Source organism: Dipteris shenzhenensis, chromosome 23 (assembly GCF_047967505.1).
Source record: "Dipteris shenzhenensis isolate YYH24624 ecotype China chromosome 23, Dip_SZ_1.0, whole genome shotgun sequence".
Taxonomy (NCBI): Eukaryota; Viridiplantae; Streptophyta; class Polypodiopsida; order Gleicheniales; family Dipteridaceae; genus Dipteris; species Dipteris shenzhenensis.
This window is the reverse complement of record NC_141618.1, coordinates 33077503-33095020: the sequence shown is the minus strand read 5'-3', so window position 1 is coordinate 33095020 and position 17518 is coordinate 33077503. Positions and strand designations below refer to the sequence as shown.

The window sequence follows — 17518 nt, the reverse complement described above, 5'->3', positions numbered from 1 at the left end:
AGCTTTAAAAAAAAGGAGTGCAAGTTGCTTGGCAGGTGGGAGAAGAGACAGATAAAGTGCACGAGAGCCAAGTGGAGTTTTAACTGGCCATAGCAAAGAAGGCGGCCGCACTCACCTATCATGCGCTTGCACACAGCCTACCAAAATCTGACCACCAAGCTAATTAGCCAATAGTGATACTCTCCTCTGCCACACAAATTATAATCTGAGAGTATTCCTTCATTTTATACATCCTTCACCACGGAGGAACTCCCCACTGACCACTGGGAGTATGTCCCCACTACGAGTATCTCCCCACTCACCACCTGTACAATTATGTTGTGTGGCAGGGGAGGCAAGGGAACCAACCCACTTGTCCTGGTGGTCCTGTGAGTCGGTCTTCCCCACCTTAAATACTTGGATTCGCCATAGCCAACTCCTATATATTATGAAGCTTTCCATAGTTGGATTCGCCACAGCCAACTCCCCGCCATAGCCACTGCACTCAATCCCTGTGGCTGCTCATCTCAACGCCTTCCTGCCTCCGCTGCCTCGCCCTCCTCCCCTGCCATGTCCAACCTCAGCTCCATCGTCCTAGCTCCCGGCGGCGTTACTCATGACCTATCCTCCGTGATTCACGAACCTCATCAGCCGAACATCAAAGCCAAGGTCACCGGCGCCAATAAGAAGGGTTCTCCGTTGCACGCGGCAAAATACAGATCCGGCGGATCGAGAATAACCCCAGCAGACAGGTTACTTTCTCCAAGCGCAGAAACGGGTTGCTGAAGAAGGCCCACGAATTGTCAGTTCTCTGCGACGCTGAAGTAGCCCTCATCATCTTCTCCACCACTGGAAGACTTGATGAGTTTTCCAGCTCCAGGTACGAGAACAAATCTGTCATTTTCTCGCAGCTGCTTTCGTGGTACTCAGATCTGACCATGTTATTTCTTTGAAACGTAGAGTTGTTGAAAGATCAAAGCCTGCACGTAGAGTTGTTGAAAGAACAAAGCCTGAAAAGTTATGGGCTTCGATATCTGTAGTCAGCCTAATGGTAACTTGATCCACGCTGTCCATCGAGATGTCGCGAATAACTTTTATTTTGTCATCTGTAGTCAGCCTAATGGTAACTTGATCCACGCTGTCCATCAAGATGTCGCGAATAACTTTTATTTTGTCATCTCACAGCTCTGAGTCCTTCTACCTCCGTCATGAGAGTGCAAAGTGGAGAGGCAAGAAAGTTGTGCTCCTTTCCAAAATCAACCTTATATTCTAGAAGCAAGTCTAGAAGAAAATGACTGCTCTCAATTTGAAAACTTTCTTTTCAAAAATAGATCCAGAATTTGGAAAATCAGCCATCTTTGAAGATGGTATTTGAAATCTTGACACACAAATCTAAGTAGAAAAACTTATCTAAACCACCCCTTCACCTTCTAAACAACTTAATCCTGTAAGTTATAGGCTGAAAAGTTTGTATTCTCATACATACTTTCATATTCGCCTTTCAATAAAAAGGTCTATTAAGCTTGAGGGCTAGGGGGAAATGCACAACCTAAAGAAAACTCATTACTTAAATAGAGGGAGAAAGGAAGTAATAAACTATTGTGTCTCAATAGCCCCTTTTGCTTGGATACAATAGCTCCAAGTTGCACTCTACACACTCGAGTATACCTATATTGCAAGAATGACCGGATCCTTATATACATGACTCAATTCTTGACATTAGCGGTGGGTACCACCCATCACATTTCCAATGGCTATCTTACTCATGTCAGAAGAACAAGTGCCATTACATACAATGTTTGCCTAGACGTGTCCATCGTGTAGTTGCACAACATCATCCTTTGTAGCGCTTCGCTGCATAAGTAATACTTCGAGGAAAGAAAGAGATGCCATTAAAAGTGACTTTAAATCATACTCCAAATGAGCCAGCACCAACATTCTCACCCTCCTCTATAGCCTCATGGGGGATACCTAACACAATTGAATAATCACCATTCCTAAATGAATGTGCTTTGTGAGAAGCATCCTTGCGACTACCCTCAATAGCTAACCATGCCTCAGAAAATGGATCACATGAATGTTTTGATTGCTCATATCGCACTCTCTTCAAAATAGTGAAATGTGAATCTATGTCTTTTGCCCTCTTGCTTCTACCCTTCTCCTCTTTCCACTTCAAATCCCAAAAACCTAATTTCTCCATGTCAATATTAGGAGGCAAGTCATCTCGCAAGTCTTCTGCACATTTCTTCATATTTCCTATGATGCTATTGATCATGTGACGTACTCCCCACTTACAAGCAAGCATTTTGTAGATTTACCCATTCATTTTGACATTTTACATATTGTAATATATCCCCATATTTTCATTTTATAATACTACCCTAATAATTTCCAGGAATTTGCGAGTACTTTCTAAAAACTATATTTAGTTGGTTTAAGTATGAAATCTTTAAAGTAGAATGGATAAATTGTGGCATGGAAAACCCTTTCAAACTCATTGCTTTATATAAATTCATGTGTTTAAAATATGAAGAAAGAGTCTCAAAAGAGTGTGTTGATCATATCGAAGGAAGTTCTTGATAAAACTTTAAGAAATTGAGCATTAGAAATGTACATTTTGGATATTCCTACAAAAAGAACGATTATTTGTAAAGGGTATTTACAAACCTTTAAAGACAATTTGGTATCATAGATATTGAGGATAATTCATCAATTTCCATATAATATTTGTACTAATAATAAGTACCCATATGAAAGTCGGTATGAAGAACTTGGTATAAATGGATCCTCAAGTATGTGTGGGTGTGCAGATTTTTATGTGTGCTCACTGCTTATGGTCTACACTTCACTATTAGGCCTTAGGGAAGTCTCAATGTATAAACCCTACATGTCGTGCATTCTTGAGCCCTATTTGGAAAATCCCTTATCCATAAATTTATTATGAATAAAAAGTGAAAAATGTGTAAGCAGAGGAGTTAAAGTAATCCTGAACTATTTAACCCACATGCTATCCTTACATATTTATGAGTGATGCCATGAGTGTTGGCACTGATGATGTCATTAAGGATGTCATAGTAGCTAGTCCCTACTATGTATGATGAAGTTTATTGATTTTAACCTTATGAGCGACTATCATGAGATTGAAACTACACTAATATATAATAATTATCCACATGGAATTTGATATTATCTTTATTAAAATATACAAAAGTAACTCTTCAAGATGTCCTTGTGTGCTATCGATGTTCAGTGCTAAGAGACTGAGTAAAAGACCTAGCAATGCTAAGATTCCCTGAGTAAAAGACCATGCAATAATTACATACTCATGATTTTATTGGAACCTTCCTGATACTTTCTTAATTAAGTTCCTTTTGGAATCCCTCTTTGTGGAGATCATTTCAAAAATCACATTTTGATTAGAAAGACTCTTCCCTTGCTAAAAATAAGTCAAAAAAGTATTTGTGCTAAACACTTGCTAAACTCTTTTACCCATAGATTGGACACAAACACCACTATTTTTATCCATAGGTTGGCCACTTTAAATAATTAATCCTTACGATGGCTGCATCCTAACCCCTTTACCACACAATGAAAAACTGGAGTAATGTCCTAAATGTCTTTGTGGAAGGCACATGCAAGGTATTCAAAGCTAGAATGTGGATAGCATGAAATGTGATTAATATTACCTAGCAATGTAGCTTCCAAATGTAGCATGGATATTTAAATACTTTATCAAAGCCCTTGAGTTCTTGAAAAATTATATACACAAATTTTAATCTCATTAGCTAAAAATCTATTGTGAAGCACTTGCTATCCACCCAAATGAATTGTATTTTTTTTTCTCGACATCTTGATTAGGGAGTTAAAGGTAGATTTGTTGTAAAGGACCTGGGGAGCAAGACAATAGGTTTGAAAGGAGTAGTATATGCCACAAGGGTTATAAGAGGAACCTCAAAGTTAAGGACATATGTAGATATCTCTAGGCAAATAAAAACATTGCATGTGAAGGAGGCATAGCAAGGGCTAGAAATAGTGTGGTAGCTGTGACATTGTGGAAGTGTAAAATAAAATACACAAAGAGGATTAGGATGATTTTAAAAGGGAAGAGAGAGAGAGAGAGAGAGAGTTGTGTGTGTGTGTGTGTCCCCTATAGCTTTAAACAAAACCCTCAAGATAGGGTTGGAGGCTCTCTAAATATGAGCCTTTAAAGGGGAAAGAATTCCAAAGACCACCAAAAACATTCCCCCTATAAGAAGGGAGTATGTGGGAAAATTTGGTGTGGGGTTATATTTTTTTAAAACGGGGAGCATAATTTTGGTAAGATAGGGGGACTATTGCCACATTTGTAGGTGAAGGGTTGCCCAATTTAGCTATTAGAGGGTTCTCCAAAAGAACCATAAACAATATCCCAACCTAACCATAGATTATCCAGCCTCCATGGCACATTATGGCAACTTAACATTCCATGAACAAATTCCATTGAAAAGTGTCTCCCTATAGCAAGCCTACAAGCAAATATTTAGCCCTCACAAGCTAGAGACAAAGCTAGAGACAAAAGCTATCAATATATAAAACACATGATATTATTTTCTTTCTAGACTTCCTTCCATATATGACTACTCTAGTTAAGAATGCCCACTCATTCTATGCATATGGTATCCCTTGATCCATATGTGATTTAAAGCTACTCCTAGGGTTAGGGGAGATCTTAAAGAGTGAGGCTATCAAACTAGTGTGGAATGACCTACAATTAAGTTTGAAGATTACAACATTGTATATTTAGCTCAAAACACCAAAACATGTTGAAAATAGGGGCTTACAAACATGTTCCTTTATCCACCTCCTTTCCTAAACATGAAAACATCTACCTTTATCCATCCCACTTCCTTGACCATTCTTCTTTCATGCCCTAGTTTTATTTCCTCAATACCCCACAATTTACCTTACCTTATCCCTTATTTGCAACATGTTTTATCTTGACTTAGTGGGCTTACTTAAAATGGAGTCTAAAAAAGAAATTCTTTAAGCTCACATTATTTGCAACATGTTGTATCTTGCTTGGGGAGGTTACTTGAAACATGGTGTCTAAAAAAGAAATTCTTTAAGCTCACATTATTCATTCCTTGCAAGATATGCCCACCTTCTAGCCATACTCTTGTCCCCATGATCATTAGGAAATTAAGAATGCATCATACCCACATAGAAGGTATTGCCACATCTCAAAAAGACTCATTTAGCATAAGCTCCATTAGGGGGAAAATGGGGTCTCAAAAGGGCCTCCAATCAGTGTTTCCTAGGATTAGAGAGCAATTGAAGGTGTACCAATGAGGTTGCTCTAAGTTGTGGGGCGATGCCATGTCCAAGTTGAAAAAAGTATGTAAGCATGTGGAGATCTCTAACCCAGAGTTTGGACCCATAATCTCCACTCCCAGACCTCCAATTCAAGGGATACATTTAAATTTTAGGTCGAGAACTTTCAACCCCTTGAGATCAAGGGGCATACCTAAGGAATACGATCAAAGGATGGAGGGATAAAATATCCACCCTCGACCAAAACAAAGATCTAATAGAGGAGATGAGAGGAAAATGCGCTTCAATATGGGCCATGGATTTGATTGTAGATCCAAGGGAGGAGATGAGTGTAGAAGGCCCTTGAATCCAAGACATTGATGTGATGGAGGATCCAAGGGAGGAGATTGTATAGTTTGGCACTTGAATTTGGGCCATCCATTATAAGCCTAGTCCTCCATTTAAAAAGGTTGATCCCCACCCTCCATTATGCACCTCAATCCTAGCCCTCCATTATGTGCCTCCCTCTCAGCCATTGATCTTGATCTAGATCAAGGGTCCTCATTGAAGGGACCCTTTCCCTCTTAATGAGGCCTCCCCAAAGTTAAAATTTGCCGTTTGGAGCCCACCAAAGTGCACCCACCATCCACCAAAGGCATCCTAGGCCCTTGATCCATCCACCATCCACCTCCATCCAAAGGACAAGGCTGCCTAATTTCAAATTAAAGGTACCTATGTTACTTTAGTCAATGCTACGGGGCCCTTAGCCCATAGGTTACCATAGTTGGTTGACTTCCCATTTACTTAATCCATTTCTTAATCCATTCCTTATGAGGTCCTTTTGAGATCCCATTTCTCCCTTAGTGTAAGTTTGCTCGACTGCATTCTTATCGAAGGGAGAGTGTTGATTCCATTATTCTCCATTAAAAATGACTTGAAATCTCTAGTTAGTCACTTTTTTTTGAAAAGGTGAAAAAGTCTCTCCCTCTTTTTCCTAGTCTAAGCATCACCAATCCATGCATTCTTATCGAAGGGAGAGTGTTGATTCCATTATTCTCCTTTAAAAACGACTCAAAATCTCCCCGGGGGATTCACTCTTCATGAAAGGGGGACATCACCTGCGTGCATGAACTTCAAGAAAACCCCCTATTTAAGATCCATGTAGGATGATAAAACACCCCTATTTAAGCTTATAAGATACCACCAAAATTCTATTATGTCCCCCCTTTCCTTAAATCTATGTTCTTTCTCAAGCATTTAGATCACACAATAAGCAAATTTAGATTACTTTCCCTATGACAATTTAAAACCATACACAAAACCAAACTTGTTTGGACTAGTCACCCAAGGTAGCCTATACTATGTCCCCCCCTCTTAAATATGGCATGGCCCCCCTAACTTAAATTCAATATTGGAAAAAAGTAAAAGGCCCCCCACCCCTAATGTATAAGCTTATGCCTCATTAAAAAAAACCCCCCTATTGTACACTCACGTGATATCATAAGTTTCCTCTTGTGAATACCCCGGGGAAATATCTAGTTAGTCACTTTTTTTTGAAAAGGTGAAAAAGCCTCTCCCTCTTTTTTCTAGTCTATTACCCACCACTGATTCAATCAAAAAAAGAACGGGGATGGTTTTTTTTATGCGTTGCGGTTTGGAGGAGGCACCATGTTCCACCCTTGGACTCTTGGACTAGCACTAGCACTTGGATGACCACCCTTTGGACTCTTGGACTTTGACAAAATCACAAATTACCACAAGCCCTTGGACTACCACCCTTGGACTTTGACTAGCATGGACTCTTTACACAGAGCACACACATGCATGCTTAAAAGTACACAAACACAAGCATGCACGCATGTGCACGTGCACGCACGCACGCACGCACACATGCACATCTGTGCACATGAAAGTACACATATGCATGTGTACTATTGGAATGGGGTGTGCACACATAAATACACATGCTCACAACAAGCACAAGCATACACATACAAAAGTGTACACAACACGCTCTTCGATAGAGGGTGCACAAACATACATGCAAGCATGCACCTTCATACATGTACACACATGCAAGTGTGTTCACAAACACACACTATCACACATGCAAATAGACACTCACATAAACACATATGCAGGCGTGCATGTGTGTATGCACACACACATAGGTGCATATGCATACATGGACATACACATACACATGCATGTGCACAAACATACCACACAAAACACATACACATATGTGTACATATACATAGCACACATACACACATGTATACGCGTACATGTGCACACACACACACACATACATAAGTACACATACATGAGTGCATGCACACACATACAAGAGTACTAAGACACATACACATGCTATGGTGGGTCTCAACGGTGACTCATGTGTCGTGGGGTAGTTGAAGATATGCTGAGGGATCTTCCACTCCTAGCTACTCCTTGTGGGAGAAATGCATAGCATGAGCCACAAGTGTCACTCAAGTAGCCTCCAGATTATTGCAATGTGGTTTCACGCGAGGAAGTCTTAGAGGGAAGAGGAAGAGGGGAGGGGAGAGGGAGGAGGAGGGGAGAAGGAGGGAGGAGGAAGGGAAGAAGGAGAAGCGAGAGTGAAGGGGGATAGAGTGACAACTACAAAGGCACTACAATGGAAAAAAGAGAACACCCAAAACACTCTCTTGGAAGAGAAGAGGGAGCTTGTATTCAAACTTGTGCAAAGAACAATGAAGACCAAAGTCAACCATTTGGACTTTTATACATGCCACCTTTTGAAGGGAAGGACAACCCTTTTCCTTTTTAGCACTCTTCCTCACTTTACAACCATGGGCTCTTGGGCTCGTAGGGTGCCAAGGCATATTCCTATTCTTACCAACTCTCCCTACTAGCGGAAATAGCACTTTTGTTAACCATATTAAAGTACTTGGGACAAACTTGGTATTAGGATCCTAACCAGTTTTCAAATGTGCTTGTGTTAGCCTCGCCACTCCTAGGCTCGGGTGGTTTGGGGCTCAAACTCCCTGAGTGCCTTCACACCTTCACCTATTTGGGATTTGAACCTCGTAGACTAGGCTCAAAACCTATAGTGACGAGGCTTGGCTTCTGCGAGTTTGTTTACCAAGTGTGGAACCCCTCTCCTTCAAACTTATCTATTTTGAGTTTGGAAGCCATTTTGGAAAGGTCTTATGAATTTAATGGTAGTGTCTAATCCCTTTACAAAAGATCAATCTTTCTGAACAAAGAAATCACCTTCACCATATAGATGCAAATTGCAAGATAAGAATTCAAAAAATCCTAGTTGTTTGGCATATGCATATTCAGTTGGCTTCTCCCACAACCTCTTACCTGGGGTCTTCTTTACCTTGTACTTTGTCTTTGTAGTCTTCTTGGCATTTGAAGAGCTTTCAGAACTTGAAGTTGGCATGTTTGTCAAGAGATCAACCTCAACTAAACTTGGAAACATTCTCTAAACTAAAAGGGAAAACTTTGAATCTCTAAACTAAACTTTCACTCCTCAAGCATTTAGTGTAGCATAAAAAACTCCAAAAAATAGACTAGAAATCCTTGTAGAGAACATGGGAACTTTGGAGGCTTGATACCTCACTTCAAACATCATCAAGCTTGGGGATTTTGCTACGCAATCATCTCCTAGGACAGCAGCATCTTCTTGACTTGAGAAAGCTTTGTCTTCTCTAGAGTCAACTGCTTTTTTGCTGATTACTCCCTCATTATTGAACCATATCACTCCAAATCTCTACATTGGGTATCTCTAGTAGTAGAGAAAGCATGGTTCACAGGAATTTCGAGGTAAGCGACTATGGTGAGCAACATTGCAAAAGTGGCATAGATAAGAAAGCAAGGTGGTGCGCAAAGATGGCGACGAGTTATCAATCCCTCCAGTCAGATAGGTCCCCCATATGTAAGGAAGGTCTAGCTAAAGGGGTTTCTCAAACCATTGCATGGATGGAAAGAACTAAACTTCCCAAGGTCATGGTGGAAGAAGGAGAAATGGGAAGCATTTGAGAAGAAGATGGAATCTATTTGGAATCTCATTCTAGGCACTAGGATTCTAACCAAGCTCTGATACCATGTGTGAATTCATAGAGAAAGCAATGAGCCACAAATGTAAAACTTTATTCAAAGAGTGGTTACATATATAGGCAATTGCCTCCATGGTGGTAGATCTCAGATCCACAATCATCTCCATGATTATCTCAATCAATCACCTCCAATGATCACTCACACATCACACCAACCTGACATACCTAACTTATGAGTCACTAGAACGTTCTAGCACACCTACACTCACACACTCCTTACATTGGACTTCAAGCCCATAGGCATACACACACACATCAATTTTTCCCTTCACAGCCTAGTCACCTTTACTCAGTGATTACCCTGCATTTGGCGGCTGTACTCTATGGATGTTAACATGCCTCCTTTCCTGTTGTGTTGATCCGTCCTCGGGTCAGCTGCACTGGAGGAGGTTGGTGGTGAGGAGGACTAACTGCAGGATGGCATAGTAGTCTAGCTACCTTGATGTGAAGCGAGCGAGGTACGAGCAATACTTCCAAAAATGGGTGGCATGCATATCCTTATAAGTGCGAAGGTGATGCCTATGGAGGTTGTGGACATGGAGGTAGAGGCGGAGGTCATGGAATTGAGTTGGACCAACGTCGGGGTTGAAGACAATCTGGTTGGTCAGATTGTGAATGCAGTCGTTGATGGGGCAGCTATGGGCGAGAAGATCGTGGAGGAGTAAGAGGATGAGGCAGTTCAAGTGGATGGCGGTGATGACGACGGGATCTGGCACTGAGGCATAGGTGTCGTTGAATGACTGGAAGCCAAAGAAAAAACTCTCTTGCATCATTTCTTTGGGAAAGTTGTACTTAGAAAAAATGTACAACACATTGGGGTCCTGTTGCTGGAGAGCTCAAAAGGCGGCCCAATTCCAACATCATTCCATGGGCATGTAGAGTGTGTGGACTGGCCGTGCTACGGTAGTAGCACAAAAATTTCTCCAAATTCAAAAATGGGAGCTGTCAATTCGGTTGTAGACCGGCATTTGCATCGATCAAGAGGATAGGGGCGTCGAACACGAGGCTATATCCTCCTCTTGTGCGCTTGGGATGCGCGTGGTGCCAGTCATCGAATGGCTGTGCTATGAACTATGTGAGAAGGTGCACCTCCAGAATTTAGTAGAGGTGGAGGTTGGAGCCCTTGAGCTAGCGCTTCCAATGGTGCATTAGCGCACTATCTGGTAGCTCTTGGAAGGACTGCAAGTTTCGATGCCAATGAACATCTTTAGGGGGAGACCTTGGCGGGGATGGCAGAGCTTCATCATCTGCAATCGGCATGGGCTCTAGCTCTATGGGGCCTGCAAGAGTTGCAGCATCGATGCTTTGTATAAAATGTGTTGCTTTGAGCGGCGTGTTGAAGGCTTCATCACGGAGATTGACCGAAGCGTTGGAGGAGATGCACTGGGAGGGTCTGTGTTGTGCGCGATGGTGGTGTTGGAGGCATTAGATGAGTACTTGGGTAGTGTTGTCCGAGGGAGAGGAGGTTCGGTAACTTGTTGGGTGGGTTGGGCGGGATTTAAGAGAGGCGGTAATGGATTATCTGTAAAAGGGCTCGTCCTCAGTGATTTCCTCAGGGTATGCTACGTGAATTGTTTCAAAATTGCTCACTAAGGACTCAAGTGAGTCTTGGAGAGATTGTAGCACCCTATTAAAGACTATTATTATTCCGAGGGGTTGGTAGGTGGTGAACTAGTAGTTCGCAAGGTGTCCTTCAGCTTGGACTACTGAGGCTACATCCAATTTATGTCTACATGCCGAATTTCGTGAGTGCAGACCCAAGGCATGAGATCCTTGGGCTTTACGAGTTGCATCACTTCATCATCCACATGATAATTAAGGGACTCAATGATGATGTGGCACTAGGCTTGAAAATTAAGAAGAATGGGATGGGCGGATAGGGTTTGGAGATCGGAGGGGTGGAGAAGAGATAGGGAAGTGGGTTAAAGGTCAAGAGAGAAATAGGACATGGCTAAGATGGGGTGGCAGTGGTCGGGATTACAACAGAGAATGGTTTGGAGGGCGTTACATGGTAGTGTAGTGAGGTCTAGGTGGAAGATAAGGTTTTGTGCACGGTGCATCAAAGGGCATTTACAGGGTTTGGGAGATGGTGCATGGTGCAAGTGTGTACATGACACCCGCACGATCTTACAGAGGAGGTAGGACCAAGCCTCATACCTCCTCAAATCTCATCCAAGCCCAGCTCTTGGGGCATGAAATCCAGTCTCTACAATGGTCATAGCTCAAGCAATGGGCCATGCTGCACTAAATTGAGCCGATGAATACCGAGCTAAGGTGGAAGAACTCGAGCTCACTCTGACAAAAGGCATGGATGACCTCACCACTAGTGAATCCTTGGTCCAAATGCTCATGGAATAGGTGGACACAGTAGAAGTAGCCCTGTGCATTATGCTGGAGCAGCAAGCACAGGCAGAGCATCGGTACGTTAGCACACAGGAGTCCCAATTCCAATAGATCCGCTCCTTATAGGATTTCCTAGCACAAGAGAGGAACCTAATGATCTCCCTTATAGAAGAAATCGAAAGATAGTGCACCACTAGCCAATTTGAGGAGTCAAGGTTGGAAGACCGTGAGTAGCGAGAGTTCAAGATGTATAGGGAGGTGTCTGCTGCACCTGCACTTGTGGCGGTCATAGTGACGGACCATCTTTAGGGAGTCGAGCTTCTTTTTTTGCTTGGAGTATTTCTCTGCCACCACTGGTAGGCTGAATACTGCCGGCACCATGTCTTGATTGATGTAGTACTAGTGGGGATTGCCGGCTCCATCACACAGGACACCAATGTTGGTGTCACTATCGTATGTCTTGAGTAATTCTGCCCGCAATGTCATGTCCAAGTGGCATGGGAAATGGGCTACTACTCTTCACAAGCTTACAATGTTAAGTGCCTCTATAAATGTCGGATCCTGGAGAGCGGCATATGCTGCTATTGTGTGGTAGTGGAGGGTGCAGTCGTGACCCTCATAAGTGAAGCGCGAGTGGATCACACAAGCATCTAGCTCTTGGAGCCATGCTTCTCCTCATGGCAAGTGCGCTTGTGAACGCACGATCTTTTACTCACCTGTGATTGGCGCCAGGGTACGCTTTTGTGTTCTCATGGGGGGTGTGCTTGATGTAGCTGGCTCTTCTTGAGTAGCCTGTCTGGTGGAGGTGCCTTCATTCTATAAGTCCTCCATGGGTATTTCGGTCGGCATTCGAATTGTGGCAGGAGTGCTCTGAGAATCTGATGGACCAGTGGGCTCTGGAATAGGGCGAGGGTGGAGACCCAGGCCAGCTTTGAATTCAAAAAATTCATGTTCGGACTCCATTGCAAACAAGAGGGGAAGTTGAGTGATGAGGGAATCAGGGGATGAGGAAGAACAGGACATAAATTTGCTGGTGGGAATGTAGAGGAATTGGGCAAGAAACTGTCATATTTTTGGATAAATTTTGACAAAGTTCTAAGGTAACAGCTATGGCAACAACCCAGTGGGGCAAGCTTGCTTTTATAGATTTTTATCCCCTCAACCAATGGGATACTGGTATGGTGATGGCCGGTGCTAACTTTGATGGCGACGGTCGGTGTGGAGTGTCTTAGGCCACGACCGACATGGTACTCGAATGGTGATGGGGCGATAGTCGACGGTGAATATTTTGGCAACGGTCAGTGTTGAACGTTTCGGCGACGGTCGGCGGGGTACTGACTGCGTAAAAGTAGGGAAAAGAGAAGGAGGAGCACTAAGAAACCAAATCAACCAGAGTTTTTGCAATAATAGCGAAATTGGTCATGCTTACATACTTAGAATCAAAGACTATAACAATCAACTTGCACCAGCAGGAGAGACTATGAATCTAGCAGAAATGGTTCAAGTCATCCTGAATGGACTAGGAGAGGGATGCAAGAATCTAGTCCAGAGTATTGCCATCCAATGGCAAACTCTGACACTTGAAGAACTTCAGTCAGTCTTACTTGGTGAAGAACTCAAGACTCAAGCCATTCATGCACGTAAAGGTCATTCTAATGATCAGGCATTCACAACTTTAGACAGAAGCAGAGGCAGAGGTAGATCATTCTAGAGATGTGGTCATCATCAACAACAAAGTCATCAACTCACCCGCTCGGGCAGCCAAGGTGACAAAGTCACCTGGATCCCAAAAAAGATAGGGTGACTCCAAACGGCGTCGAAGACAGCACCACAAGAACCTGTCTTCCTGGGATACAGTACCACAAGAACTTGCCAACGAACCGGACCCAGTAGGCCAGCCTTGAGGTACCGAATATGCACTGGTGTTAAGGGCGATTTGACTTAACACAAACATCACTACCACCAGTCGAGAAACTCTGTAGGAACTGACTTCCATCCCATGAAGAGATACACAAGAATCTCTCCCTGGGGATGGAAACTCGAAGGTAATGGCACCACCCTACTCACACAAGCAGGGGTCATCCCCACAAGTAGACTCATCTCTAAGGAAATCAGCCCAGCAACAATAATAAGGCCCGATACAAAGGTGCCCCTGGCATCTAAGGTAAGGAACAAGTTGTATGCATACTCTACATAGCTCCTCACTCGCTATGCTATAGTACGGCACCCACCTCCATCGCATTCATCATAATCATTGCGTCTAGGTTTAGGTAATGGTAGGCATGTCACCCGATGCACCCGTCACCAACTAGTCCCTGCCGAACACACTGCACGTGCACAAGGGAATGGCCTTAGGTTGTCCATACCAACTATATTCCAATTATGTAAAAATATGACAAAAATGGATCAGGAGAAAACATAGTCTTACTTAGAAATATGCAAAGTAATATAGGAATGCCTATTTCATACACAAATATTTATAGGAATCTTTGGGGATGGTGAATAATGTAATGGGATGGCTTCTAAAGAAACCAACAGGTAGAGTAGATTTCTCTAGGAAAATTCATGTATGATCCTTCTTACAACTTTTACTTAACAAGGGGTGAAATTGACAACCCTCTTTCAACCTATCTTCATGAAGTGTTTTTCCAAAGAAACCTCATTGAAACAAGACATACAAGGTATTTTCTCTAGCAAAAACCCTTTGAAGTAGGTCTTCCAAGGTAGTTTTGCTGGCAAAACTAACTTAGATAGCACTTTTAAAAGTATCATAACTTTCACACACAATGTCCAAATATAGTCATTCAACCACTCAAATTGACCAAAAAATGCCGTTTGAGCACATCTACAGGGTTATATTTTATATAATCTTTCATATATGGTTTTAAATCCTACATGTATTTTATGAGAGTAGATATGTGAGTCCAAGTTAGTGCTTATTTATAGTAATTTTAACTTTAGAAATATATCCATAAATGTCTTGTTATTTATGCTATAAAAACTCTAGAAAGCTCTTATCATATTGATATAAATGTGTTTAATAACTAAGTAATTATATATGTATAATATTATTATATTGCCAGTGACTATGAGGGATGTTTCTTAAAGAAATTATTTTTCAAAACTCTTTTTAGGTAATAACTGAGGTAAGAAAGGATGTCTAGAATGAGTGACTATTCTATATATTTGTATGATAAAGGGATCTAGTTCATGTGAAAAAAAAAGCTCTAAAGGAATACTATTTAAAAATTCTCTTGAAAAACACAAACACGCTTGAATAAACCTACTCATGGGTTTATGCACGGTTTGAAGGGTGCAGATAGTGAGTGGTCGATAGTATCTTTTCAATTTTCTTCCATTTAGGTAGCCATCCATTTCTGTTCCATCAATGGTGGCTATTCAGCATGACCCTTGAGGAGTGATCTCAACTATGCAGTAAGAACCCATACCTCAGTACTTAAGCTTACGTTTGGTGTTGTGGACACTGTACATGAGTGCCAAGTCTCCTTCTGCTAGGTCCTTGTTCTTGAGGTTGTGGTCAAACCACTTTTGACATCAAGCCTTTTCTACTAAGAGAGTAGACTACTCGCAACCTTGTCTCTTCTAACTTTTTGAGGTCGACTAGCCTTTCGGCTAGCATTTTTTTCTGTGAGCCTTTCTTTTATGGCAAGATGGAGGCTAGGCACTACATACTCCATTGGCATTACTACCTCTACCCTAAAGGCTAACTTGAAGGGGATACACTGTGTTGCCACTTTATAGGAGGTCCTATAGGCTCATAACACAGCTATGAGCTTATGTGCCTAGTCGGTATGACTGGCTTCTATCGTATTTGTGATAATCTTACAGCAAGTGTTGGAGTTTTCGGCCAAGCCATTTACTCTGGGGTAGTATGGCATCGACTTCCTATGAATGATCATGAAGTTGCTCATCAGGATTGTTATGGTTTTGTTGAGGAAATGAGTTCCTTGGTTGCTGACTAACTCCAACAGGCATCCAAAGCACGTGATGACTTGTTCATATAAGAACTTGGCGGTGGATCTTGCATCAGCCTTTACCGTGGCTCTTCCTTCTACCCACTTAGTGAAGTAGTTGGTGGTGAGGATGATGTATCATGCCCCAATCCCCTTAGCAGTTGGGCTTATAGGACCAATGAGATCGATGCCCCATTTCTCGAAGGATTGGTCGACCAAGATTTCGGGCAAGGGCATCATGTCTGCCCTGTGTGGGATTTGGATGCGCTTGCAAGGGTCACATCATTTGATGAATTTGATCATGTCTCTGAAGAGTGTTGGCCACCAGAGACGAGCTTGTAGCACTTTATGTGCTGTAACCTCAGTGGTGGCAAAATGGCCTCCTACAATTCTTGAGTGGGCTTCTTTAAGCACCTTGATGTATTCGTGTTCACACACGCATCTTCTTAATATGCCATCCTTACCCATGCGGTAGAGTTGGCCTGCTATCAACGGATATGGCAATGCATCCTTAATGAGTTTATAGGATCTATCCTTCTTGAGGCCCTAGCCTAGGGGTAGTCCATTGGCCAAGTAGTGGCCGATTTTGACAGCCCATTTTGGAATGTCATCGAGGAAGAAGAGGGAAGCATCGGGGAGATCTTCTACTCCCATTGGAGCTTCACCATTTGGGATCCTTGATAGGTGGTCAACTAGAACGTGGGTTTTGTCCTTATGCATAGTGAATGTGAAGTCGAATTCTAGCAGGATCAGCATCCACCTAGTGATGTGTCCCGTCATGCAGGGTTTGTTGACCAAGTACATCAATGCTTGATGGTCCATGAAGAAGACAAACTTGTTGGCTAACAAGTAGTGCCTGAACTTATTGACTGCATAGACCATGAACACTTATTTCATTAATTTTGGACTCATGTGTCTACTTTTGGACTATTCCTTAAAATCCTTCCCAACTGAAAAGTTTACTTTATGAAACTGTCATTCGAGAATCAAAAGTTTACTTTCTGGCACTATCATTTTCACATAAGACATTTCAAAATATCTCTCTACAATGTTGTACAAATAATGCAAAAACTACTATTAAATCCTAAATTTGTATTTCTTGTTTATAAGAATCATATTCTTAAAATAAAAAATCCGAGTTATTAGTTTAAATCCATGAAAAACCATGCTATTGAGGATTCACAACATTTTAAAAATGTATACATTATAAGAGACCTGTAAGACTCTTTTTACTTTCAATGCAGAAAACTATAACACTCTTGAATATTCAAGAAATTAAAAGGTTTATATACACATGAGACATGATGGAAGCCTCTTTTGTACTCCAAAAAATAGCAATAGCTATGCTTGCAATTTTACATTATCATGTCATAAGTTTTACAACAAATATTGCTCTGGATGAGTCTTTGTACAAAGGATCTCCTGTGGCCTTTTCAATAATTTAATTTTTCCTTTACAATGAGTTTAGTACAAATGGGTGATCCAAACATTTGCTTGTTTGAATGTCCTTTTCTATCATGATCATAGAAATGAGCGATCCAAACATTTGCTTGTTCAGAATGTCCTTTCTGTCGTCACTTGTCGCTTGGGTGCCATCTTCATTCACTCTCATCTGACAACCACCACCACCTTCACTCTTTCTTGATATTTGAATGGTGTTATCATGGGCATTCTTCATTTGCGCTATCTCCTTCTACTTCCTCCTGGGCGAGCATCTTTGTGAACTCTGTAATGTGCGTAATAATTGGTTGCGGTAATTTTATTTTGTCTTCTACATCATACCCCATGTGCTTCTTTGTTTTCTTTGACCTTGATTTCCAGGAT

The 17518-nt window shown here is 41.9% G+C and overlaps 1 protein-coding gene across 1 annotated transcript in view; it reads left to right on the top strand.

Annotated features, from left to right (window-relative positions):
* The first annotated feature begins 549 nt into the window (after positions 1-549).
* The window catches only part of LOC147887274 (agamous-like MADS-box protein AGL11), a 98074-nt gene continuing 81105 nt past the window's right edge, over positions 550-17518 (top strand). Inside the window, exons 1-2 of the mRNA XM_087394263.1 lie at positions 550-583; positions 670-859. Of these exons, the coding sequence (XP_087250389.1) occupies positions 550-583; positions 670-859 (224 nt within the window). The remainder of the gene's footprint in view (positions 584-669; positions 860-17518) is intronic.